The sequence below is a fragment of the Notamacropus eugenii genome, chromosome 4 (genome assembly GCF_028372415.1).
Source record: "Notamacropus eugenii isolate mMacEug1 chromosome 4, mMacEug1.pri_v2, whole genome shotgun sequence".
Classification (NCBI taxonomy): domain Eukaryota; kingdom Metazoa; phylum Chordata; class Mammalia; order Diprotodontia; family Macropodidae; genus Notamacropus; species Notamacropus eugenii.
Window position 1 is genome coordinate 28479710 of NC_092875.1, and position 27889 is coordinate 28507598.

General features: G+C 43.1%; 1 protein-coding gene across 2 annotated transcripts in view; it reads left to right on the forward strand.

Annotated features, from left to right (window-relative positions):
• Positions 1-13471: 13471 nt before the first annotated feature.
• The window catches only part of FBXO21 (F-box protein 21), a 41246-nt gene continuing 26828 nt past the window's right edge, over positions 13472-27889 (forward strand). Inside the window, exons 1-3 of one of the 2 annotated variants that reach the window (XM_072600326.1) lie at positions 13472-13805; positions 20419-20554; positions 22971-23065. In XM_072600326.1, the coding sequence (XP_072456427.1) occupies positions 20516-20554; positions 22971-23065 (134 nt within the window). In that variant the 5' untranslated portion in view covers positions 13472-13805; positions 20419-20515. The other variant, XM_072600324.1, reaches the window with a different exon arrangement.

Genomic DNA, 27889 nt, shown 5'->3' on the forward strand with positions numbered 1-27889 from the left:
TACTGTATTCTAAGCATTGTGCTAAGCGCTAGGGATACAAGCAGAAAAGTGACCTGGTTCCTGCCTCCTAGGGACTCACATTCTAATAATGGGAGACAACACATAGAGGAGAGGCGCTGGTGCAGGGCAAAGGAATATCCTGGAGCTTCATGGGAAAATTCCTTTACAAATTGACTTTTGTTTTAAACCACACCTGTGATTTTACTGATATAAAGAATTCCCAGTGAGAAAATATCCTCTACCATTGAAGGTCAGCACCTACTCTACAACTTAAAAGTGTTAGAGAATTCCCTAAGACATTGAGAAGTTAAGTGACTTACCCAGGGTCACACAGCCAGAACTTGAACTCAGGTCCTCTTAAATATGGAAGAACAATTCAGATCCAAGAATCCATGATTTCATTCAGTAGACTATCTTTGCGAGTTGTTTTAGACAAATAAATAAAATAAAACTATCATAAATAAACAAAAGCTGGTGGTCACTTGGTGGCCAGTCTTCTGGTAATAGGAGTCTACACACTTAGTTAAGATGATCTTAAGACCACAAGCCCAGTCTGAGGTCAGATCTATTCCTTTAACCCTTCTAGCTTAGAAAGGAAGACCTGGTAGAGATTGCCCTCCACATCCTCGGAGAAACTGAGTCAACTCCAAATCTCAATAGAGTACCAGAAGTCTACCTTCTTTAAAAGCTAAGAAAAGGAAAAAGGAACAAATGGTCTGTAAAACTTGAAGCAAGATGGCTAGGGTGGATCAAAGATCATTGATTCTGAGCTGGAAGTGACCTGAGAGACCATCCCCTCCAACCCTTTAACCTGCTTATAATAATTCGATATACCTTTATTACATACCTTCCATGTACCAAGCACTGTGACAGTCATTCCCTATTCCAAGACGAATGGGACACATGTCCTGCTTTCAAGGAACTAACAATCTAAAGCAAGAAAAAGAACACATAAATAACAATGAGATATGCTGAAAAGCAAAGTTCTGAGAAATATTAAAAGATACAGAGACTTCATCTGAGAATGTGGAGACACTGGAAATTGACAAAGAGGACAGAGAGCTTTAAAAAGATGTTAGTATCATATATTCAGAGCTGGAAGGGACTTTAGTGGGTATCTGGTCCTACTGTTTCATTTTAAAGAAGAGGTGACTAAGGATAAGGGAAATGACATGATTTACCCAAAGTAACGTGGGTAGGAAAGGTCAAAGCCCCCATTTGAACCCAGGGCTTAAAGTGTAGTGAGTATAACAAGAGCCAGGAAATAGGTGTCAAGGTGGAACTAAGAGGAAAAAAGGGAAAGACAAGAGTGTTAGGAACCAGTATGGCTCTGCCTCTTCCCACCTGGGGCCCATTAAGGAATGAGTGGTATGAGCCACTGGAGTAGGCAAAGTTTACACTTGCTTGTTATAAACTTTTACAATAGCTCTAAATTGATGAGTCTAAAAACATTGCTTTCAAGTCTCAAGAAACACATAAGAGCTATCAGTGGCCACTCGATTACTCCATTTACAAATTAGGGAGTGGATAAGACTGTTTCTTTTCCCTTGTAACAGCAGTGTCTCTGACAACTCTGGGCCTCAGTTTCCTCATCTGTAAAATGAAGGGGTTGGGTTCAAAGGCCTCTTCTGTCCTTTTATGCTCTAAATCCGAGATTTGGGCTTATGGCCAAAAATATCAATTAGATGCTGCTCCATGTTCAACACACTGACATTGTAATCCAAGGCAAACGCTCTCTGGAGGGAATTTAGATCTCTCCCCCAAAAGAGAAGACAACCAGAGAATGCAAAGGACAGTTCTCATGATTTAAATTCCCCTTTTCCCTAAAAAGGAAGAAACCCAGAGAAAGAGAATGCCTGTAAAATTAGAGAAAGGCTTTTATTAAGCAGGAAGGAAAAAAAATAACATGGACTTAGGTGCTATCCAGCCTGTACTGAATAGGATGCCAGGTAATGGACAGGAAGAGTTTATACACCTTTTAAACAAAGGAAGATAAGGAATTTGGGGGGAAAGGTGTACTTGGAAAGGAATGAGTCAGTAGGCCCTTTCCCCAAGGGAAGAGGGAATGAGGAATTCCAAATATCAACACTGTGGTCTTTGAAACACAAATCAGAAGGCATCCTTGGTGATTAGCGGTTCATAGTTCAAGGCTTGATAAAGAGATATCTCCAAAAGCAAGATAATTCTGAGAACCCCATAACCAAAGTTAGGGGCATTGTTTGGAGATAAAGTTATCTCCAAAACAACCATAAAACAGGATATGTCCATAGTCTCATAACCTGCAGCCAGGAAAGTCTTTGAAGATAGGGATGTTTCTTGAGGGTCCTCAGATCACCAAATGGCTCAGAGTCTGCTTCAAAGTTGGTGTGAGTTTAATTGGCTTCAAAGTTGCTGATTTTCTGCACTTCTAGCTGATTTTACTCAGTCACTGCAAAGGATTGTTGGTATGTCAAGCAACTGTGCTTCTTAGTCAATGCAGCCAGTTCCCATATAGCTCTTCTCTGGAGAATTGGGGAGCTCAAGCAAGTCAAAGCAGTAAATATACTCATTTACAGATGCACTCATACCGTACCATGGAAAGAACCCAAGAGAAGTCGGGGTCAGGTTCTGCCTTCATCACTTACTTGTATAGTGTGACCTTCAGCAAGTCACTTAACTTCTCTTTAGTTCCCCCAGTTAACTTGAATTTGAATGAAAACTATCAATACTGCTCAATGGTGTCTAGTCTTAGAGAGCTGCCTGAAAAACTGAGCGACTTGAAACCAGATCCCAGATCATTCTGACTCCTTGGCCATCCTTAATCCATGCAAGTGAGTTGCAGCCTGGGATGCCACACAGTGAATGATGGGGTACCCCACAGAGGGGGCTGAGAACAGGGTTTAAATAGGGTACTAAGGCAGAGAGAACCATCTAGGTTGCAGGTGGGAGGGATTAGGCATCTCACTGCCTCACCGGAGAAGGTGTTTTGCGTAACAAGCAAAAGTCCATAAAGAAAATCTGGGAGGGGAGAGTTTACAAAATACTCAGAGGCTGGAGTGATCTTCCAAATGTCTGGTCAGCCCCAGGCAATTCACTGGCCCAGGAACAAACCTGGGCAGGTTTAGTTTTCTGTTAACTACCTTTGTCTCCTCTCAGTTATAAAATGAAGAGGATAGAGCAGATGATATCAAAGATGCCTTCCAACTCTGGATCTCTGACCCTATGATCTTATTAGCTGTGTGATCTTGGACACGTCATTTAAACTTTGTGTCTCAGTTTCCTTGTCTGTGGTAGAAAAAGATTGTCATGCATAACTTCTGAAGTCCCTTCCTGCTCTACATTTTATCATACCAAGAGACTGTGTTGATGGTGTTGACCTGAAAACTTGGTTAAAGAAAAGGCAACAGGCTAAATGCATACATTTTATAATTTAATTAATTAATTAATCAATTCCCTATTAAAGACAACGGTAACATAATGCATTATGGAGCCAGAAATGTTCTGGCTACCCAGTGCAGAAATCTTCTGGCTTATATACATTTTGCCGTGAGAAAGGAACTCTCCTAGTTGAACAAATCATAAATTCAGTAAGACAAGACAATTAACAAAGTAATGTTGGTCAGGCCTTGCGATGATTCCAGGCTGGGTAAACATATGTCTCGGTGATAAGGAAAGAAATCCCACCACTAGTGACTGGCAGGCTTCCTGCCCTAAACAGATAACTGACATAGGAAAGGGTAAACAATGTTCAATAGAAATTACCACCTAAGATGTCTATATTTTCTTTACCATTAATATGCCATAGCACAGTATATGTCTATAAATATTAAGATATGGAAAACATCCCATTATTCAAGATAGTGTCTTAGGTTAAAGGTCTCCTATGGAATGTAGAGTTAGCCTTGGCTGGCTTTTGTTAACATAGGAAGAGGCATTCTCTGAGTTTGTTTCAGAGAGAACAAAGAGATTATTCCAAAATTTTATATTAAACATTATCAATGGCATATAAGTGGCATTTGATGAGAATCTGCCAAGGAAAGCCCCTCAAGTGAGTACTAAGGCTATGGAACTCTGGAAGTTCCTATCAAGTAAGAAGAGCTTTATGGGCCTGGAAATTAACCAATTAAGAAGCATTATTAGGTGCCTACTAAGTGCCAGGCACTGGGGATACAATCCTTGCTCTCAAGGAACTTGTGTTTCACTGAGGGACACAACATCACCCTCAGTGGATAGAGTACTAGACCTAAAGTCAGGAAGGCCTGAATTCAAATCCAACCTCAGACACTCACTAGCTGTGTGACCTTGTTGGGGTTTAGTGGTGCTCCGGATCCCCAAATACTGACAGGCTGAGTCCTGTCCAAAGGAATTTGACTCTTCTTTCAGCCAAAGGAAAACAAAGTTTAGACAGACTCTTAAGAAATCTGAGCATTTGTGACACTTGCATTGACAAAGCAGGCCAGATAGAATCTAGGCACCTTCATGGAAGCAAGATGGAGTTCATGTACAGAAAGACTGTGGGAGGGATCTAGGCATGGTCAAGTAGTCTGGGGTGACTGGAGGAGGGGTCCAGGGAGGTTCGTAATGGGATCAAGGGTGGGAAGTAGCTGGAGGCAATCCAGAGGTAACAGACAAAGAAGGGCTAGGCTAGGGTAAAGGTAACATACTTGGGCATAGTGATAATGAAAGGCTTTTGGCCTCAAGCCAGATCAAATAGGAAGATTCAAGAAGAGATCCAGGGGTTCCCAGAGACTGTACCCCATCAACTTTGGGCAAGTCACTTAACCTCTGTTTGCCTTAATTCACTGGAGAAGGAAATGGCAAATCACTCCAATATCTTTGCCAAGAAAACCCCATGGACAGTATGGTCCACAGGGTCACAAAGAGTTGGACAACACAACACAACATTGATCAATATTAGCATTTGAGTGGCACTTTAAAGACTGCAACATGCTTTATATGTTGTCTCATTTGGTCAACCCCAGGATGTGGGTACTATTATTTTCCCTAACTGGCAGGGGAAGAAACTGAGGCTAGGTTAAGTGACTTGCCTAAGAGTGTTTGAGGCAGGATTTGAATCTTCCTGACTCCAAGTCAGCACCATCCACTGTCCTGACACAGAGCTGACTTGATCAACTGCTAAGCATTTGTGAATCACCTTCCAGTCACTGTGCCAACTAGCTCATGCACACATACTAGCCTCAAAAATCTTCCCTACCAACTCTGTCTCTGGTTAGAGTAGAAGATATGAGGAGGAAAATGGACAAAGCCTAAATTTAGAGTTGGAAGATACTTTACAAGCCAAGTCCATCTCCTTCATTTTGCAGCTACCATATTTCACTGCACAATTGTCCCAGATTTTATATCAAATCCTTTTTTTGCAAAAAAGTGGGATGCAACCATTAGCTTTTTTAAATTTATGCCAGTATTACTTAAAAATCATTTATTACTAAACTGTCTTTGGTGCAAGATTAGGATGCACAGAATAATTGTGAATATACATTAAAACTGGGAAGATATAAGTATTGCCATATCATGACTTACTCAAGGCAGCTTTGCCTGCCTACCCCACTGCCTCTATGCCTACAGCTCTTCATTGGGTTGAGTGACAATAGCATTAGTACTGCAGTACTCTAAACAAACAATGCAAGCTGGATTTCAGAAATATACTGACAATTCCTATGGGCTAAGAATACTAGGCTCCAGGATTTCAATAAGGTGAGAGATAAATACATATCCATATGCATTTGTTGCCCTACTTACCTTTTAAGCTGTGTGATGAACAGAATTCTATATTATAAACCAATTTTGGGGCTGAAAAAACAGGGTGCAATAATTTTGGGTTGGTGATGAGTAAACAGTGAAATATGGTATTAAGCCAGACACCACGCTAGGTATTGAGGACATAAAGGCAAAAGCAGTGCCTTCACACCTTCAAGGAGTTTACATTCTGTTGGGGTACCCTAGACCATTTACGGGAACCCCTGACCCCGACCCAAGGCTCTTGTCCGGCAAGAGGCCTTGATCTCGTGAGTAATGAAATGGGGCGAGAGACAAAGGTGGTGAAGACTCCACTTTATTCATCTAAATCACATGCATATATAGTCTTAACTACGTACATTTCTAAACCTTACGTTGGACCTATCACCTATCACCTTTCACATTGAACCTATCACCTATCACCTTTCCTTATATGGGTGTCTTCTCCACTGGACATCCGGAGCCAGGACAAAGAACTGCCACGTTGCAAACAAAGATAAGACCCTTCCTCCTGAAATCCATCTAGTTCCACCCCTACTGACAAGCCCCTAGGTTATCTAGGCAGGCTCTCAGCGTGGCGTCCTGAAATGGATAGGTGTCGGCTCTAACTCGTCCCGTTACAACATTCTAATGGAGAAGTCAACATTCAAACAAGATTGCTTGTAGGAGATACTTGGTTGTTGTCCTACGTTTTCAAATTCACACAGATATTCCATGTGAATTTTTGGGGTGGATATCCCAAATTTGTGCATCCTGCATTTACTTTGCGCTGTCTCAATTCTGCTTTGCTCAAAGAGCACAGCCCCCTTTCTGATGTGGGCACACCATGCTGAGTGGTCCTGTGCCAGTGTCTACCATGTTGCACAGTCAAATCCAAAGTTCTTGAGAGAGACCTTGAGAGTGTCCTTGTATCTTTTCTTCTGACCATCATGTGATCAATCATCTACCCCATGTGAGTTCTCCATAAAATAGTCTTTTGACAAGCATATATTTTGCATTCAAACAACGTGGCCACCCCTTTGGAGTTGCACTCTCTGAAGCAGAGTTTGAATGCTTGGCAGTTTAGTTCCAGCAAGCAGCTCAGGGTCTGGTACCTTATCCTGCCAGGTGATCTTCAGAATCTTCCCAAGACATTTCAAATGGAAGCGATTCAGTTTCCTGGCATGGCACTGGTAGACTGTCCATGTTTCACAGATATACAACAATGAGGTCAGCACAATGGCTCTGTAGACCTTCAGTTTGGTAGTCAGTCTAATACCTCTTCTGTCCCAAACTTTTCTTCAGAGCCTCCCAAACACTGAGCTAACTCTGGCAATGCTTGCATCAACCTCATTGTCAATGTGTACATCCCTGGAAAGTACACTACCAAGGTAAGTGAACTTATCCACAGCATTCAAAACTTCTCCATTTGTTGTAACCAATGATTCCACATAAGGATGGTGTGGTGGTGGCTGATGGAGCACCTGTGTTTTCTTGGTGTTAATTATTAGGCCAAAATTAGCACAGTTCTCATTCACCCACTCTACCAGAGGACGTCTTCATATGCTTGGGGTAGACACCCCCCTAACTCACCAATGAGTTTGAGACCCCTTGGTTACCCTCAACCTGGTTTGACCCGTCTGCTGAAACAGTTTATTGGGGTGTGGCCACTGCGCATGCTATTGCTTCTTGGAGCCACAGATGAAAGTTGAGTGGAACAGGTGAACACCAAAGGTGGAAAGAGCCCCAAAAAGGGCTTGGCAGCCATTAAACCAAAGGTACAGGTCCACCGTGAACACACCCTACACCCCACATTTCCATATTAGTCATGTTGTGAAAGAAGACATGGAAACAAAAGAAAGAAATTACACACATACACACACAAAGTGAAAATAGTATGCTTCAATCTGCATTCAGATTCCAGCAGTTCTTTCTGTGGAGGTGGACAGCATTTTTCATTATGACTTCTTTGGAATTGTCTTGAGTCAGTTTTTCTGAGAACAGCTAAATCATCCACAGTTGATCATTGTACAATATTGTACAACATTGCTGTTCTGCTCACTTCACTCGGCATCAACTCATATAAGTCTTTCCAGGTTTGTCTGAAGTCTGCCTGCTCATCATTTCTTATAGCAGAATAGTATTCCATTATACTCATATCCCACAACTTGTTTAACCATTCTCCAGTTGGTGGGCATTCCCTCAATTTCCAGTCCTTTGCCACCACAAAAGAGGTGCTATAAATACTTTTGCACAAATAGGTCCTGCCCTCCTTCATTTAAAAAAAAATCTTTTTGAGATTAAGTCCTAGTAGTGGTATTGCTGGACCAACGGGTAAGCACAGTTTTACAGACCTTTGGGCACAGTTCCAAACTGTTCTCTAGAATGGTTGGATCAGTTCACAACTCCACCACTAGTGTTCCAATTTTCTCAAATCCTCTCCAACATTTATCATTTCACTTTTCTGTCATATTAGCCAATCTAATAGGTGTGAGGTAGTACCTCAGAGTTGGTTTAATTTACATTTCTCTAATCGATAGTGATTTAGAGCATTTTTTATATGACTAGGTAGCTTTGCTTTCTTCATCTGAAAACTGCCTGTTCATATCTTTTGACCCTTTAACAATTGGGGAATGACTTGTATTCTTATACATTTAACTCAGTTCTCTATATATTTGAGAAATGAAGCCTATATCATAGACACTATAAAAACTGTTTCCCAGCTTTCTGCTTTCCTTCTAATCTTGTATGCATTGGTTTGGTTTATGCAAAAACTTTTAAATTTAATATAATCGAAATTATCCACTTTACGTCTCATAATGCTATCTCTTGTTTGGTCCTAAATTCTTCCCTTCTTCATGGATCTGACAAGTAAACTATTTCTTGCTCTCCTAATTTGTTTAGCTGTTATGTCTAAATCACATACCGTTCTTGACCTTATTTTGGTATTTGGTGTAAGATGTTGGTCAATGCCTAGTGTCTGTGATATTGTTTGTCAGTTTTCCCAGCAGTCTTTGTCAAATAGTGAGGTCTTGTCCCAAAAGCTGGGGTCTCTGGGTTTATCAAACACTAGATTACAATGGTCATTTACTAATGTGTCTTCTGTACCTAATCTATTTCATGGATACACCACTCTATTTCTTAGCCAGTACCAGATTGTTTTGATAATTACTGCTTTATAATAAGGTTTGAGATCTGATATGGCTAGGCTACCTTCCTTCACATGTTTTCCCCCTTTAATTCCCTGGATATTCTTGACCTTTTGTCCTTCCAGATTAAATATGTTATTTTTTTTTCTAACTCTATAAAATAATGTTTGGTAGTTTGATTGGTATAGTACTTAATAAGGAAACCAATTTAGGTAGAATTATCATTTTTATTATATTGACTTGGCCTACCTATAAGCAACTAATATTTTTCCAATTGTTTATATCTGACTCTGTTTGTGCGGAAAGTGTTTTGTGATTGTCTTCATATAGTTCCTGGGTTTGTCTTGGCAGATGGACTCACAATTACTTCATATTGCCTACAATTATTTTAAATAGAATTTCTCTTTCTATCTCTTGCAGTTGGACTTTGTTAGTAATATGTAGAAATGCTGATGATTTTGGTGAGTTTCTTTTTTTTTACCCTGCAATTTTGCTAAAGTTGTTTCAATTAGTTTTTTAATTTCAACTAGTTTTTTTGTTGATTCCTTAGGATTCTTTGAGTATCCTGTCCTATTATATGCAGAGAATGATAGCTCATTGCCTATTCTAATTCCTTCAATTTCTTTTTCTCCTCTTATCACCATAGCCAACATTTCTAGTGCAATATTGAAGAATGGTGGTGATAATGGGCATCTTTGCTTTACCCCGATCTTATGGGGAAGGCTTCTAGGTTATCCCCATTATAGTTAATGCTTACTGATGGTGTTAGATAGATACCACTTATCATTTTAAGGAATGGCTATGTTGTATCTTGTAAAAAGCTTTTGATTAACTATTGAGATAATCATATGATTTCTATCTATTTTTTTATTGATATGGTCAGTTATGTTGATAGTTTTCCCAATATTGAACCATTCCTGGTATAAATCTCATGGTGTATGATTCTTGTGATATATTGTTGTCATCTCCTTACCAGTATTTTATTTAAAAAAATTTGCATCAGTATTCACTGGGGAAATCAGCCTATAGTTTTCTTTCTCTGCTATTTTTTTCTTCAGTCTCCACTTCTTTCAATTAATCTTCATACAAGGACCCTGGAGCTCTTCGGCGTTTCTGTTGCCTGCCTCTGATTGCTTTCCAGCCTGTAACTGCCAAAAAAGAACACCCAGAAGTGCACACCATGTGGTCTGACCAGGGCTCTGGGTTTTTAAATATCCCTTAGCTAATGACTCATAATATCTTATTAACTTGCCTGGTTTTCTTTAAGTGAAAGGAAGTACAGTTATTTAATTTGTTTCCAGTTAGGTTAAACTGTTAATTGCTGTTTTTGAATAGTTTCCTTGTTGTAACAACTGCATTAGTGTTATGCACTTGGGGAGCCCTTTTGCTAAGGATAAAATGAAAATAAAAAACAAAGCACAATCAAATAAAAGTATCATGGTAGAGTGGAAAGCCAGAGGTCCTAGATTTAAATCCTGCCCCTGACACATACCTGCATGACACTGGGCAGGTGTCACTTCTCCAAGTCTCAGTTTCCTCATCTATAAAATGAGAGGGTTGGGCTGGATGGCTCCGAGATTCCTTTCAGTTCTTTATCTAGGAGTCTGTGTTGTTACCCCCTAGTAAAAGAAACGGTACATCCCAGTGTGTTGTTTCAGAAGTTCCCTTGTGGTAGGGCACTGGGCTTGGAGTCAGGAAGACTCATCTCCCTGAGTTCAAATCCAGCCTGAGATACTTAACTAGCTGTGTGACCCTGGTAAGTCACTTCACCCTGTTTCCCTCAGTTTCCTGACTTGTAAAATGAACTGGGGAAGGAAACGACAAACTACTCCAGTATCTATTCCAAAAAACCCCAAACGGGGTCACAACGAGTTGGACACAAGTCCACAACGGCAAAAGGACTTATAAGTTGTAAGAGTTGCAGGCCTTGAGGGAACTCAGTATTTTGTCTGTTTCTGTATTCCCATGGATACACAATTGTCTCCCAGAGTAGCTGTCCATTGTTGAAAAATAAATTGTCATCTAGTCACCCTGGTGCTGAGACTTGGAACTTAGCTTGCCTTCCTCTCGCCCTTCCACCTCTGGCTTTCTGTCCTGGGGATAATAAGACAATCAGCAGGCAGCTGAGGGGGTGACAGTGGACTTCCCCAGGGCTCCATTCCTAGATCAACACTCCCTTCCCCTGTCATTGATCCCTTTCAGGTGTCCTCTCCCCTTCTTACTTCAGTCTGGTTTCACTTTTGTTCTTGTATCCCCAAGATCTAGCTTAGTGACTGTCATATAATAGGTATACGTAAATGCTTGGTGATTGATTCCTTCAAATCTTTGCTCAAATCACACCTTTGGCTAGAGGACCTTCTCCCTCTCCCCTCCCCCCCCAACCATGTCTCCTCTAGGATTCCATTCATCTACTGTGTAAGTATCTTGTATCATTTTCATCAAATCAGGTCAACTACTGTACTGATGGTAAGTTCTTCAATTTGAAAAGGCTACAAGCCAAGACCAAAGTGAAGGGAGTGTTGGTGCATAATTTTCTGTTTGCAGATGATTGTGCCCTCAACGCAGCCTCTGAAGCTGAGATGCAACAAAGCATGGATCAATTCTTTGATGCCTATGCTGATTTTGGCCTAATAATTAACACCAAGAAAACACAGGTGCTCCATCAGCCACCACCGCACCATCCTTATGTGGAATCATTGGTTACAACAAATGGAGAAGTTTTGAATGTTGTGGATAAGTTCACTCACCTTGGTAGTGTACTTTCCAGGGATGTGCACATTGACAATGAGGTTGATCCATGCATTGCCAGAGTTAGCTCAGTGTTTGGGAGGCTCTGAAGAAAAGTTTGGGACAGAAGAGGTATTAGACTGACTACCAAACTGAAGGTCTACAGAGCCATTGTGCTGACCTCATTGTTGTATATCTGTGAAACATGGACAGTCTACCAGTGCCATGCCAGGAAACTGAATCTCTTCCATTTGAAATGTCTTGGGAAGATTCTGAAGATCACCTGGCAGGATAAGGTACCAGACCCTGAGCTGCTTGCTGGAACTAAACTGCCAAGCATTCAAACTCTGCTTCAGAGAGCGCAACTCCAAAGGGGTGGCCACGTTGTTTGAATGCAAAATATATGCTTGCCAAAAAGACTATTTTATGGAGAACTCACATGGGGTAGGTGATTGATCACATGGTGGTCAGAAGAAAAGATACAAGGACACTCTCAAGGTCTCTCTCAAGAACTTTGGATTTGACTGTGCAACATGGTAGACACTGGCACAGGACCACTCAGCATGGTGTGCCCACATCAGAAAGGGGGCTGTGCTCTTTGAGCAAAGCAGAATTGAGACAGCACAAAGTAAACACAGGATGTGCAAATTTGGGATATTCACCAAAGCTGTGGTAGAGCATTCTGAGCTCATATTGCTCTGATCAGCCAGTCGGACACACTGAAACTTCACTTTATCGTGGTGATGTCATTTTGGTCCTCTTTGAAAATGAAGGATGACAACCAACCAACCAACGTGCAAATGTGTTCTGCATGATCATACATGTATAACCTATATTAAATTGCTAACCCGCTCAGGGAGGGGGGAGGGACAGAAAGGGAGGGAATTTGAAATTCAAATTTTTAAAAAATATTTAAAATTACCTTCACATGTAATTGGGAAAAATTATTTTAAAAAGCAAATATAAACAAAAACAAAGCATAGATATCTGGGTGACAGAGGGGAGAGGTATATACTGGGTACATAAAGGTGATATTAAAAACAACAAAAATAAACTGGTCATAATAAAAAAAATTAAGTTAAAAAAAGATGGTTTTGTGCAAAGGTCTAGAGTCAGAGGACCTGGTTTGGATTCCCCTGTTCACTCATTTACTATCATCTAGTGGACAGAGTGCCAGGCCAGGAATCAGGAAGACTCATCTTCCTAAATTCAAATCTAGCTGGGTGACCCTGGACAAGTCACCTGTTTACCTCAGTTTCCTCATCTGTAAAATGAGCCAGAGAAGGAAATGGCCAACCACTCCAGGATCTCTGCCCAAAAAACCCCAAATGGAGTCACGAAGTCAGACGCAACTGAAAATGACTGAACGATATTGGACAAAGGACAGGATTCTCAGGGACTCAGTTTGTACAGATATAAAATGTGACTATAGGAGGACAAAGCTAGACTTAGAAGGGACCCCTGAAGATCACCCAGTCTAACCCCCTCATTTTACAGACAAGGAAACTGAGGTCCAGAGAGAGGAAGTGATTTTCAAGATCACACAGTTAATAAATGGAATCATGGGACTTGAGTTCAAATTCTGACCTGTGGTCTTAGATAAATCAGAAGAGATGATCCAAGTGCAAACTCTAGCTGTGATCTATAATTAAAAATATATAGATCTGTGCCTCAGTTTCCCCTTCTGTAAAATGAGGGGATCCCATAGGATTAAGATCTGGAGAGAAACGTGGAGGCCCCAGCCCCTCAGACGGAGGTTATTTTTAGCCCGGGGTCTGTGAATTTGACAGCTGTTTTTCAAAATATTGTATTTATTTCATATATTTAAAGACATTCTGAGTAGGGGTCCCTGGGCTTCCCTAGACTGGAAAAGGGGTCTGTGGCCCCCAGATGGCAAGCTGCAAGGAAACCTGGGGTCCTAGATCAGAGATTCTTTGTGCTCCTCCAATTCCACATTCAAATTTCCCTGCATCGACGCGGCAGGGGGTCTAATCTGGAATTCGGTTCCTGCGCCTTTAATAGAGCACGTGGGAGGCGGGGCTTGGGGAGATTCGTTCCGCTGACGTCACGAAGGTCCCCACGTTCTTTAAGGGCACGGATAATTTAGCGACGCTCCCTCAATGCAGCGCTCTAAGGCGACGTGTCTGAAGACCGTTAGGCAGGATTTTGGCGACGCGCCCTAACGTCCGGGTAGGAACGCCGTGACGTCTCCAGGTACACAATCAAGATGGCGGCGGCTGAGGGGACAGCGGCGGCGGGGCCTGCCGCGGCCCCGGCCCTGGAGCCGGCCTCGCCCCCCGGCGCCGGGGACGGCCCTGCGGTGGCGGCCCCGGGGGCCCTGGGCCTCACGGACCTGCCCGGGGAGCTGCTGGAGCTGATCCTGTGCTGCCGCTCGCTGGGCGCCGCCGACCTGGGCCACGTCGCCTGCACCTGCCGGCGGCTGCGCGAGCTGTGCCAGGGCGGCGGCAACGTGTGGCGGCGGCAGTTCCGAGAGAGGTGAGAGGGCCTCGGGACCCGGACCCACCCAGCCCGCGCCCCGCCCCGTCCGCCGAGGGCCCGCCCTGGAGGCCTGCCCGCCTCGCGTCCCCGCTCGGGCCTGGGCGTTCCATTGGCCTGTCTTCTCACTAGCCCGGCCCGCCGTAGGCCCCGCCCTGGGCCCGCCGTAGGCCCCGCCCCCGCTCCTCAGGCCGAGCCCCAGCTCCGCCCCGCCCCTCGCTGCCGGCTCGGCCGCCTGCGCTCCAGCTGTTGGCCACGGGCCCCGCCCCCAAGCTGCAGCCCCGCCCCCATCACATTCTGAGTGGGCGGCACCCGGTCCTCGCCTCTGCTAGTGGGCATCCTGGCCTCCGCCCATCCGCTCACCTGTGCAGCCCAGCCCCCTGGAGCGCTGGGGGTACAAAGACACAAAGGGACCCCAAAGGCACCGGGCCCTGCCCAGGCAGCCAGCATTGATTAAGCGCCTACTGGCTGCCAGGCACTGTTTAAAGTAGACGTTTGCACTTTGTGGACTGTGAGCTCCCTGAGGGCAGGGAGTGCCTTACCTGTCTTTGTAGAGCCGGGCACCGGCTCACCTCTGGGGATACAAAAAAGCACAAAATCTCACCAGTAGCTGGATGATAACTAGCATTTACATAGCTCATTAAGGCTTGCCTCACCTTTAATTTTCATAACAACTCTGGGAGGTGGAGGCTGTACTCATCCTCATTATTTCCATTTTCTTCCTGGAGTCAAGAAGACCTGAGTTCAAATGAAGCCTCAGAAATAACCCTGGGCAAGACACTTAACCTCTGCCTCAGTTGCTTCATCTGTAAAATGGGGATAGCACCTACCTTCCAGGTCGTTGTGAGAATCACATTAGACATTCATTGTAAAGCCCTTACCCCAGTGCCTGGATCGTGGTAGGCGCTATATAAATGTTAGCTAGCATTATTGTTGTAAGGGTTATATGAAATTCAGCTACTACTTTGCAGGTGAGGGAACTAAGGCAGACAGAGATTAAATAACTTGCCTGGAATCCCATATTTTAAGCTATTTTGTGAAAGGCACTTTACATGTCATTTCATTGGATCATAGTAATTAGCATGTATTTTAGTTATATTATCTCTATATTACCTGTGTTTATCTATGTCTTTTAATTATATTATCTGTATATCACCTATTTTTGTTGTTCAGTCATTTCAGTCATGTCTGATTCTTTCATGACCCCATTTGGGGTTTTCTTGGCAGAGACATTGGAGTGGTTTGCCATTTCTCTCTAGCTCATTTTACAGATGAGGAAACTGAGGCAAACAGAAGTTAAGTGACTCACTCAAAATCACACAGCTTGGAAGTATCTGCGGCTGATTTGAACTCAGGTCTTCCTGACTCCAGGCCTCATTCTTAATCCACTGAACCACTCTGGCTACATCATATTACCTATATATTATCTAATTTGATCCTCATAATTAGCTGGGACTTACATAGTGCTTTACATATGGTATCTCATTTGGGCCTTACTACAGCCCTTTCAGTGAGGTTTTAAGTTGGTAGTTATTATTACTATCATTTAACAAATGAGGGAACTGAGGCTGGGAGAGGCTTAGTGAAGCCCAGTGTCACACAGCTATAAATAAATGGCAGAGTAGGATTGTTAACTTCCAAGTCTAGCACTTGTTCCCCTGTTGCTACCTGGCTATCTCTCCTGTACAGTGCAAAATGTACAAGGTTTGGCATCCGAGAACCTGGGTTCAAATCCCATCTTTCTTCCTAACTGTGTGATCTGGGGCAAGTCCCCAAATCTGAATTTCACTTTCCTCATCTATAAAATAAAGGCGTTGAAGTAAGTGACCTTTCAAGTTCTTTTCAGTGCTAAATCTCTGATCCTGAATTCTCTCAAACCGCCTCCCCCAAGCCTGTTCCTTAGCCCACAGCAGCTGGGCCCCTTTCCCTCAAAGGAGAGGCCAGAGCGCACTAGTGCTGAATCTGGAGTCAAGACCTGGTTTCCAATATAGCTCCGCTGTTTGGTCCCTGAACTTCACTGTCCTCCTTTGTAAAACGAGGGGCGTTTACCAGAAGACCTCCCAGCTTCCTTCCAACACTAAAGCTGATTCTATGTTTGCTCTTCAGCGCTTCCCACCCACCCTCTTATCCTAGTTCCCAGGAGACCCCTCCATTTGTTTCTCTTTGTACTGGCCTCCTAAGCCCTCTCCCTCTACAGAGTTTGGGGGGTGGTTCCCCTACTTTTCTGCTCTAAACCTGCTCCTCCCCTAGGTAGGACAAAAACCTGGCTGGGCTAAGAGTGGGTTGACCCCCTCAGTTCATGCCTTATTCGGTTTCCCTTCAGAGAATTTAGCTTTTTCCAGCATAAATTTCCACTTGTGTCAGATGAAGATGTTGAACGGGGTGTTCTTGAAGGTCCCTTTCAGCTCTAAAGCCACTGAAGGAATATTTATTCAAAGGTTACTCTGTACAGAGTGATGGGGAGCCAGGACAGAAATGACAGTTCCCATCCTCCAGGCCCACACCAGAGGGTGAGAGGAATGATAACGAAGGAGGGAGCCACACAGAGTGCTGTCAGAGCATTAAGGACGAGGGGTGCCGTCTGAGTGCAGTGCAAAACCCAGAGATCTGCTTGTTTGTGTTCAAGGCCACCCTGTGCAGTATTATTGGGCACGGATTGCAGTTGTTTGCACTAGACCTTTGCATCTTTCCCAAGCATGGCCCTGATGGGCAAGATATGGGGAGAGAGAGGACTAGAAATGAGGGGGCTGGTGCAGTGGATAGAACACTGACCTGAGTCAAGAGATCTGGGCTCCAGTCATAGCTCCGCCACCCACTGGCAGCTGTGGGAATGCCAGCTGGGCCCTTCCTTTCCATTCTGCTCATCTCTCCAAAAGTCCCTTGCAGCCCTACCCACCATGATTAGGAGAAGCCCCCACGTTGGTGGTCCCTGTTCACCTCCCACGTCATGATTCATAGATAAGTTTCATGCTCTTCCTAAATATCATTTCTTTGATTACAATTTGTCTTCTTACTCGTTGACATTGAGAATGTCAGCATGGATGTGGTTCCATTCTTCTAGTAGCACGTCCACTCATTGGTCATTGGGCAAAGATGGCCTGTAGAGAAGATCAACATCTGACTTAATTGATGATCCAGGACCTGAACTTTTCATCACAGGCTCCTTTTTCCACCATCATCATTACATAATGGAACACCATTTCTGTTTCTTCATTTCATGGGTCGCCATGTCTAAAGAACCAGTGCTTTAGTGGTCATCCTACCGGGAACAAGTCTTGTTATTTTCCTAAGCTGGTCTTTAGACAACAACAACCGTCTGGCACCGAAACTTTCCATTTGGGCAGAACCTACTTGAGTTTGCCCAATGCTTGTTGCTACATTGATTTGCTAAGTAGCCTTCAAGAACCTGAGACCTAGTACATAAAAAATTGTTTCTTTTCCTACATTTCATGGTTCCTAGTTCCACCTCTCCAGCTGCCTTCTGGGCATATCCACTAGGATGTTCTGCAAGCACCTCAAATTCAGTATGCCCAAAACTGAACTAATCATCTCCCTCAAGTCCTCCCCTGCTCTGTCCCCATATACAAACATTTCCTGTTTCTTTTGCTTAGTGCGACCACTTTCTCAATCAGCAAGACTCAAGACCTTTGGACCCTTTTTTCTTTGCTAAACCACCAGCCTTTGGACTCTTCACCAACTACCAAAATCCTTGTGATTCGATCTATATGGCACCTCTATCCTCATCTTGCCACTCATACTGGTGCCATCCTAATTTAGACTCCCATTGTCTCTTATCTGGACCATTGTGATATCCTCCTAACTGGTTTCCTTTCCTCCTATCTATCCTGGTTCAGTCCATCCTTCACATAGAGAATTATAGTAGCTGCCAGTGTGATATTCACAAGGCCTCCTTCTGACCATGTCAACTACCCTACTCATTGACATTCCCTACATACAAGTACAGACACCTTTGCCTGGTATTGAAAGCCCTCCCTAGTCTGGTTTCAGCTAAGCTTTCCCAGATAAATTCACCTTTATCTTGTTGAGATACTCTGTTCTAGATTAGCTTTTTCCCAGGCACAGTATGCAGTCTCCCATCTCCATGGATCCATGCAGGAGACACATGTGCCTGGAATAACCCCTTCTTTATATCTGCTTTTAAGAATCCTCATCTTCTGAGACCCAGCTCCGCTGCTGTCTACTCCATTAAAGTATTCTCTTCCTCAGTTTTTCCTGGATCTCTCCTTTGTAACCCCAGTCCACTCTTCCCATAGGGTGCATACATTTACATCTCCCTAGGCCAGGGCTTCTCCACTTTGATGGGATCATGGACCCATTTGGCAGTCAGGTGACATATATGCACCATTTCTTAGAATCATATTCTTAAATGCATAGAATAAAATCCATACAAAGAAGCCATTTATATTGAAATACACTTATTAAAGTATTTAAAAAAAAAACAGCCAAGTTCACTGAACTCTTCTTGCCCTGGTAGAATTCAAGCTCTTCCAGGGTAGGAACTGTCATAAAAAATTGTTAGTACCTCAAGACACCTTGCTGTAGCAGATGCTTAATGACTACTTACTGAATTTAATAGAACATTTCTTTCCTGCATTGACCCTGCCTGTCCACAACTTCTCATTGTTCTACTCCTTCCAAAAGGAGCTCATCTCCTCATATCTGACCACCCCACAAAGGTTTTATCTGGCTTGCCTCCCATCTGTAGGTTTTCAGTTTCCAAAATATTCATATCTTGTCTATCTTCCCTTACATTGGGAGCCTCACTAGGCCAGGGACTAGTTCACTTTGTATTTGCCAAAGCCACTGTGTAATCTTATAAAGCAGGCCCTTGTATTATCAATCCCTCCCTATCCACTGGCTCATTCTCTACTGTCTTCAAACATGCCATGTTTTCCCCATCCTGAAAAAAATGCTCACTTGATCCTCCAGTGGCCTTTTCTCAATCTCACTCCCTTTGACCTCTCTGCAGCCTCTGACACTGTGGATCACTTTCTCCTTGATACTGTCTTCTCTAAGTTTTAGGGACATCTCCCTCTACTGGTTCTCTTCCTACCAACTGACCATTCCTTCTCAGTCTCCTTTGTTGGATCCTTCTCCAGACTACACTGTCTGACCGAAGTTCTATCCTGCCCCAACCTCTCTGCCAACCTCCAGTCTTACATCTCCAACTGCCTTTCAGATGTTTTTAAACTGGACAGCCACTGTGTCCAGTGGACATCTTAAACTCAACATGTCCAAAACGGAACTCATCATCTCTCCCCCCAAAACCATCCTTCCCACTCCTACCTTCGCTATTACTGTTGAGGGCATTGCTATCCTCCCATCCCTCAGGCCCACAACTTGGTAGTCATCCTGGACTCTTCACTCCTTTTCACCCTTTCCCCATATCCAAACTGTTGCCGATACCTGTTGATTTCACCTTTGCACCATCTCTCAAATACGCCCCCTTCTCTCCTCTGATACTGCCCCTGTTCAGGTACAGGCCTTGATCCCATCACACCTGGACTATGGCACCAGCCTGCTGGTCAGTCTGCCTGCCTCAAGTATCCATCCATTCAGTCACCAAAGTGATTTTGGGAAATCTGATCATGTCACCTCCTACTCAGTAAACTCCAGTGACTCCCTGTGGCCTCCAGGATTAAATACAAGATGCTCTGTTTGGTATTCAAAGCCCTTCATAACTTGCCTCCCCCCACCTTTCTGGTCTTCTTATATGTTACTGCCTATTATTCCAGCAGCACCGGTCTCCTGACTGTTTCTTAAACAAGACCCTCTATCTCTGAGCTCTGGGCATTTTCTCTGGCTATTTCCCATGGCCGGAACACTGTCTCCTTAGTTCTGACTACTGACCTCCTTGACTTCCTTTGAGTATCAACCAAAATCTCACCTTCTACCAGAGAATTTCCCAGACCCCTCTTAATTCTAGTGCCTTCCCTCTGAATTATTGCCCATTTATCCTGTATGTAGCTTGTTTGTACGTATTTGTTTGTTGTCTCCCCTGTGACATTGTAAATTCCTTGAGGGCAGGAACAGTTTTTTGCCTTTTTGTATCCCTGTGGATTAGCACAGTGTCTGGCATATTGTAGGTGCTTAATGAAAACTGATTGATTGATTGACTGATAATAAAGACCAGTCACATTCTTGTTCTCTAAAGCATCAGGCCCTTGTAGCCCTGTTTGGCAGGAGGGCTCAAGGGGATTGTCCTATAAAGTACTGCTTTATCGTATGATATCTTTGTCCCCAGCCCACCAAGCACTCATGCCTTGGAACTTCCTGAGGCAGTCACTGAGTACACATCTTTCTTTTGTAGGTGGCCTTCCCTGCTGAAGTACTATAGTCACACTGAGGGAGTGAACTGGCTGGAGGAGTACAAAGCTCGGCAGAATGCGGGTTTGGAAGCCCGAAGGATGGTCGCCTCCTTCTCTAAGCGGTTCTTTGCAGAGCACGTAAGGACCTCATGATACAGCCCTCCAAGTGTGCTTAGGGCCTGTCTGCCCAGGTGGGAAGTGGGCAGGCGGGAGGCTTCCACTGCCTCTAGCTACTCCTCATGCCATTGAAATCATCTCCATTTCAGGCCCCAGTGGGAAATCTGTCATGTGGTCGTCCAGTCTCTACTGGGAGAACCTCCAAGGGTGGGGGGGAGCCCCCTGCCTTCCAAGACTTCCCATTCCAGTGCTTTGTTACAGGTTCTATGATTAGGAATAATTCATCAAGCCTAAATTTGCCTCCAACTTCCTCTTGGTATCCTTGGCTTTCTTTCTTTTCTTTAATAAAGTAAGATACTTATTTTTTCTCATTTATATAAGGAACAGAAAAGAGTCAACATTATTAAATGACAGTGAAAACCATTAGCTTTAGCTCCAGTACATAAAAAGACAATAAATATCTCAGAGACAGCAATTTTTCTTCCTCTGATTACTAAATACTCCAGTGAAAAGAGAAATTATTAGCTCAGGCACTTTCTGGATAAAGGATCCTTTGGGGCCAAACAGAGCAGGCCCAGTCCTTTCTCCTTGTGGCAGCCCTTCAAGACTTTTAAAGATGGCTCTCCTGTGTCTTTCCCTGTGCTTCCTTTTGGGCAAGCTCCCCATTCCTGGGCCTCACGCACCTCACTTCCACTCTCTTTAGTGAATGTGGTGCTGTAGATGTGGTCTGAGTAGAGTTCTTAACACTCTCTCGGAACATAGTGCCTTTTGGGATTTTTCAAAAAATTCTTCACCAAATAACTTAGCTTATTATGAAAAAATAGTTGTATCTGTATGCATATAGGTGGATGGAAATATATATATGTGTGTACAAATACATACAGTGTAGATATGTGTGTATAGTTTAATGTATTCACATTGTATGTGTGTCCCCTTTCTCTTTTTAAAAAAGTAAATTCGCATTAATCATTTGTTTTTCCATTTCTCAAATTTCCCCTATGTTACTCTCCTTCCCCTTTCCCTAAAATCTTTTCTCTGTAGATTTGTCATTCATTTAAAAACATTTTTCAAAGATAGATTCTTTTGAGGGTTTGGGCTTGCAAAAGTGGTCATCCTTTGCTTAATTTGAGTATTGTAACTTCGTTGATTGCCACCTTCTTTTTTTTCTGACTTTGATTTGACTTCGAGTTAGTAAATTGAGGATGGCTTCAACATTCTCGCTGCAGATACTTACGATAGTGGATATTGGGCTGAGTGGACTTAAGGATAGGAAAACCTGGGTTTGAGTTCTACCTCTGTTGTTAGCGGTATGACATTGGTCAAATCCCTTTACGTTCTGTGTCTCGGAAATTTCTTTAGCATTTGCCAAGCCATCAGTGGATAGAGTGAGATCCCACGTTGGGAATTCCCCGGGAATTACAAATCCTTTATGATCTCAAGATTCTTAGAAAGGTTTGAAAAAGGAAATAAACCTAGGGGAGTTGTTTTATGGGCAGCAGACATCTCAATGAGTTATATCAGGGACTGTACAGAGTTGTTTCTGTAATGCTGCTTAGATTGCTTTACGCAGTGTAACATTAGAATATGGAGTTTGTACACAAAATAATTTTGACTGGAACTTTCCCTAAAATTAAAAAAAAATCCTCAAGATTTGTACTTTAGAAATCTCCTTTTATTCCTAGTGTTGTAGCATTACCTAGCACAGGACTTGCACATCTTTGCAATTAATAAATGTGTTGAATTAAATTTCATTGACTGTTTTAGCTGCACTTCACCTCTTTCATAGTCAGATGGCTATGCCCTGGGTGAACAGCGGCCTGTTTTTATAACTCACCATTCTCCATTTCCCCAGACCTCATTTGCTTAAGTGCTATTGTATCCAAGGTGAGCGAATTAACAGCAGCAAGGATGCAGCATGAGAGTGGACATGGGCTGGTGCTTAATTTGGCTAAAGCTCCTAGTCCAGCCTCACATTCTCGGTGCCTTTTTTTTTCAAGGATTGACCTTTACTTATTTATTAATTTATTCATTCATTCATTCATTCATTTGTTTATTTATTTTTGCTATCTTTGAAAAGAATTCCTGAAGAGAGCAGCCTGCCACAGTCATCAGGTGCTGTGAATCAGGAGTCACTACAAGGTGCAGCCTTGTGGGAGGCCACTAACAGCACCCTAATATGGCTAGAGGATACCATTCAAACCTTTGCTTCTCTTTGAGACCGTGATTGACTCATACATCGTCATGGACCTGGTGACTGTGCACTTTCATATCTTGGCAGCCACACATCCCTATTTTAATATTTCAAGATAAGAGAAAACCACCATGGCAGTCTCAACCACATTAGTAAAAGTGAGGCAGCTTTGTTTTCAAGTAAAAGAAAATGCCAAAATCAGATTGTGGTTCAGTCCTGCTTGTCTGCATCTTTTCCCTTTTCTAGGTCCCTTGTAATGGCTTCAGTGACATTGAGGACCTTGGGTGCCCAGGACACTTTTTTGAGGATGAGCTGATGTCCATCCTTAATATGGAAGGAAGGTAAGTCAGCAGGATGGCTCTTTTTATTTACAAAAGGGGAGGGCAGCTGTGTGGCATGATGGATAGAGCACCAGCTCTGGAGTCCGGAAGACCTGGGTTCAGATGTGGCCTCAGACACTTACTGACCCTGGGCAAGTCACTTAATCCCAATTATTCTTTTAAAAAAGAGTAAAATCACAGAGTTCAAAGTGACCTAAGAGTCCATTTAATCCAGCCTACATGTGACCCAACCCAAACAAATGGTCAGTCAGTGTTCACTTGAAGATTTGCAGGGAGGGGCAGCTCCTCTTCCTTTGGGGACCCCTGGTTGTGAGGATGCTGTTTAACTTAAACCTAACCCTGCCTCTCTTGGCTTCATCCTCTCCATCTGGTTGCATAGAACAAGTATCCTCCCTCCCTAGGGCAGCTCTTCAAATCCACTTCAGCTCAGTGGACATCATTTAAGTCCATACTTAGACAAAGCCTCACCCTGGGCACTGAGAGCAGAGCCAGAATGAAATGATCTCTTGCTGTCAGAAGTTTGTGACATACAGTGGGAAGATGACCCCCGGAGAATGCCCTACAAGGGAGTTTCAGAAAGGTGAGGGCACCAATAGCTACTGTTAGGATCAGGAAGGCATCACAGGGAGGTGGTCCCCATGGGGAGCCCTGGCAAGGTCAGGACTCTAAGAGGTGGAGATGAGCAGCCTGGGCAACTCAGGCTCAAGGTGGGAAGTCAAGATCAGGAAACACCAGGAGGCCAGACCACAGAGTTCAAGAAAGGGAGAGATGTGGGATAAACCTGGAAAGGAAAGTGGGAACTAGAGTGGGGCAGTTTAGCTTTAAGTAACTCCAAGGTATGTATTTTATCCCAGCACTAACTGGGAGCCATGGAAGCTTTCTGAGCAGCTAATCCCATCACCACTGCCTTTCCGCCCAACTACAGCCACTGCCCTCCAGTGGGCTGCAAGGATTTACTGGCTTCTCACCAGTCCTTAGTGCCTAGATGTCTTCTAAATTGTAAGGCAGCCCCTCCCCACCTCTTTTCTTCTCCAAGTTAAATATGTCCAGTTCTGTTCAGAGTATGGCCCAGTGCTATCCCTACCCTGGTCACCCTCTGGGTACTCTCCAGCAGGTCTTTATTACAGTGGGTTTCCCAAAACTAAACACAATACTCCTGACAGAGTTAGAGTTATCACCTCCCATTTCAGAATTTTGTCAGGAACCTGAGTTATAGACTTAAGTACTTGTTGACCTTGCAGCCCACTGAAGTCCCAAATTTTTATTCATTTAACCATACTACCCCCATTTTGTATTTTGGAAACTGAGTTTTTTTTTAAGCTAAGTATAAATTTTATATCTATATTTATTTTTATTTTATTTAATCTTGTTATATTCCCATCTTTCTAGACAGTTGAGACTTTCTGGTAACCATTTATTTTGACACTTCTCCTTCCCAGCTTCCTACTTTTGACAATCTGAGGTGTGCTGTCTGTGACTTCCTCTGAGGCACTGGCAGGGCCAGGCACAGATGGATCCTTGGAGCCCTCCACTGGAGCCCTCTGTCCCCATTGTCAAGCAGCTGTTAATGCTCACTCTTGGGTGTGATCATTTAGTTAGGCCAGAATCTGCCCTACCAATACATCGAGCCCACATTGCTCCATCATTCCCTCAAGGTTAATCTGGGAAATTTGCTGAGATCAAGGGAAACTGTATCTTCAGCATTTTTCTATCAGTCTAGTAACCTTCCAACAAAGACACAAAGTCTTTCTAGCATCACGTAGTGTTGGTGAAGTTGTACTTCACTGTTTTTAATTATTATGCCTTCCTTTGAAAACTATTGACAAGCCATCCCTCTAGTCATCGAAAATTTGGTCAAGAATCAAAGTTAAACTCACTGGCCTAGAATTTCCTGGTGTACCTCTTGTGGAAATTGATGCATTTCCTTTTCTCTGGTCCTCTTGCCCCTCTCCTGTTCACCACATTCTTTCACAGGTTACTGACAGTCGTTCTGCCATCACAGGCCCTCTGCACCTGGCCTGAGGCCTACTTTGCCTGAGCTTTCAGTGCCAACTAGACATTTCCTTCCTAACTCATTCCATTATCTCATCCTGACTCCATGCTGGAGGAGCCTTAGTGCTGGCTTTGGGTGCCCCTCTCCAGGCAGTCCCCAGCTACCACCACCCGCCTCTTCTTCCTGAGGGATCTCTCTTGATGGCACTTGAGGGCATCCTTCCTCCGAGGGCCCAGGCTGTCCCTCAGACTGGCCACTTAGCTCCCAGTGTCTCCTGTCCTTCTTCACTTTTTATTCCGTATCATACAAGGCTTTCCTTCTGTCTCTAATTCTTTTTGTTTCTACCTTGATGCCCTTTAAAAAATATTTTACTGATTTTTTAAAATCATTACTACTTCTCCAAAACTCATTTTCTCTCCCCACCCTCCCACTTCCCAGTCAATATAGCTTTTTGTGGAACAAAACAAACTTAAGTAAAACCAACACATTGGCCACCTCTGACACCATCCACTTCATTAGCCTGAGAGGAGGGAAAGGGAGCGGCACCCTCCATCTCCTGGAGCCAAGATCGGTGGTTCCACGGATCAATGTGTCCATCAGTCTTGTTTTCCCTTCTGTTATTGTTATGTTGGCATTGTTTTACTTTCTTGTTCCTTGACCCTGCATTGTACATTTAAGCCTTTGTGAAGCTGTCCTTCCATTTTGTTTAAGGAACGGTTCATTCAGTTCCCCTGTTTACCTGGAGAGTGGGGATGCACTCCTGAAAATGTTTTACTTCGTCTTGAAGGAGGAGGGCCAGTCTGCCCTTTGATAATAGATAGATTCATTTGGCCACAGCAGAAAGACTAACATCGTACGCACTGTACAAGTCTCAACAGAATTCCCTTTGCCCTCTGTGCATGCCGGAGGGGAGATAACACCTGGTTCTCTGGCATTGGTAGATCTTGTGACCAGCTTTATAGGCAAATTGTCTTTTGATATCTTTGAGCAAGTACCTGATTTAGTTTTATGTCTGAAAGATTGATCCCAGTAAATAAGATTACAGCATACCTCGCTTTATGTTCCTGAAATGTTGTAAAGTCTTGAATCCTGCATTAAATGTATTAATGGAGCTTAATGTAATTGTAGTAATTTCTTCAAAATTTACAAAGTAAATTCTGTAAATGAATGAATGTAAATGAAATGTTGTGAAGTCTTGAATCATGCATTAAATGTGTTAGTAGAGCTTAATGTAATTGTAGTAATTTCTTCAAAATTTACAAAATACCTTCTTCAAATCCCTAAAGTATCAGTAGCATAATTTTAATTGTCCTCATTTTACAGGTAAGAAAACTGAGGGTCAGGAAGTGAAGTGACTCATCCCTTGTCACATGGTGGCAGAGCCAGAATACAATTCCAGGCCTCCTTTTTATACTTCTCAGAGGAATCCTACAACCCATCCTGACTCTCAAAAAATTATGTTATAAATTATTAAAAATTTGATGCATTTTTACCTGGGCTTGGGCACAGTTGTTATTTTCTCCAATTTGACTTAGTTGATCTTCCATACTACTTTGGGGAATTTTTGTAGTGAAACAATGGTCAGGTTTTTACTTTGGTTCATTAAATTACAAGACTCATATTTCCCAAGGGGCAGCCTACTTGCTTTATGTAGAGACTTGACTGAGGAGGAGAAAGGGCTTTCATCACTTGTTTCTCATCCTGTTTTGTAAATTGTTTTCCATGATAAAGTTTCATTTTCAGAATGTTTAAAAGTATGAGTGGATCACATGCTTCCGTGTGTTTTTGAAAAGATTTTTTGCTCTAGAGATGTTGGGATTTTGCTGGTGGAGAAAAATATTTAGGGATTCCCTTTAGGGTGAAATTCTTAACCAACCACATGTGTGTCATGGGCCCCTTGGACAGTCACATAAAGCCTATGAATCATGCTCAGAATAATCTTCTGGGTTGGCAAAGGAAAAGTTTTTTAAGTTCACAGAACTCCTGCTTTAGAAAAACAATTTTGAAATTCCTAAAACGAGCACACATTCAAATATCCACTAGTGGGATATAAGATGGGACATTGTGGAGATGTTCTTATTCTGTGTGTTCATCCTTTGTTGCTGAAGAAGACCAAGCCATCAGGGAAATGATAACATGACTTGCACTTGACTTTGTTTTGAGTGAGGGAGGGCTGTGCAGGTCACCAGCCTCACTTCTCCTCCAGAGTCATCAGAATGATGAATTGCCAAGATGAGGCAATTGGGGTTAAGTGACTTGCCCAAGGTCACACAGCTAATGAGTGTCAAGCATCTGAGGTGAAATTTGAATTCAGGTCCTCCTGACTCCTGCACTGGTGCTGTATCCACTGTACCACCCAGCTGCCCCTGTTCTTATTCTAGACCTTAACTGAAAGCAGAAGTCATTTCTATCCTATTTTCTCTTTAAAGTAAAAATGCTGTCATAGACGATATTGTACAGACCTAAAAACTAAAATCAATTTATGTCTCTTAGATCTAAGGTATACAGGATGCTTATAAGAAGAAATGATTCTCTGCCTTCTGTTTCTCTTCACAGGGGCTGAGGAAGGAGCCCCAGATTCCATATCACAGAAGGACACTGACCTCATTTACTTGTTTCCTTTGGGTCTCCTATCTGGGGAACAGTAGTAGGAAGCAGAAATGGTTTGAGTGAGTGGGCATGGGTCTGAGGCAGTGTCAGAATATTTGAAAGTTCTTCACAAAGGTTGTATCACCTTTTGTGATCTGCAGATTTCAATCCATTTGCATTTAGTGAGTTTTTAAGACAAAGTATTTGTCTAAGGTGAGACCCACATGCCAGCAGATAACATC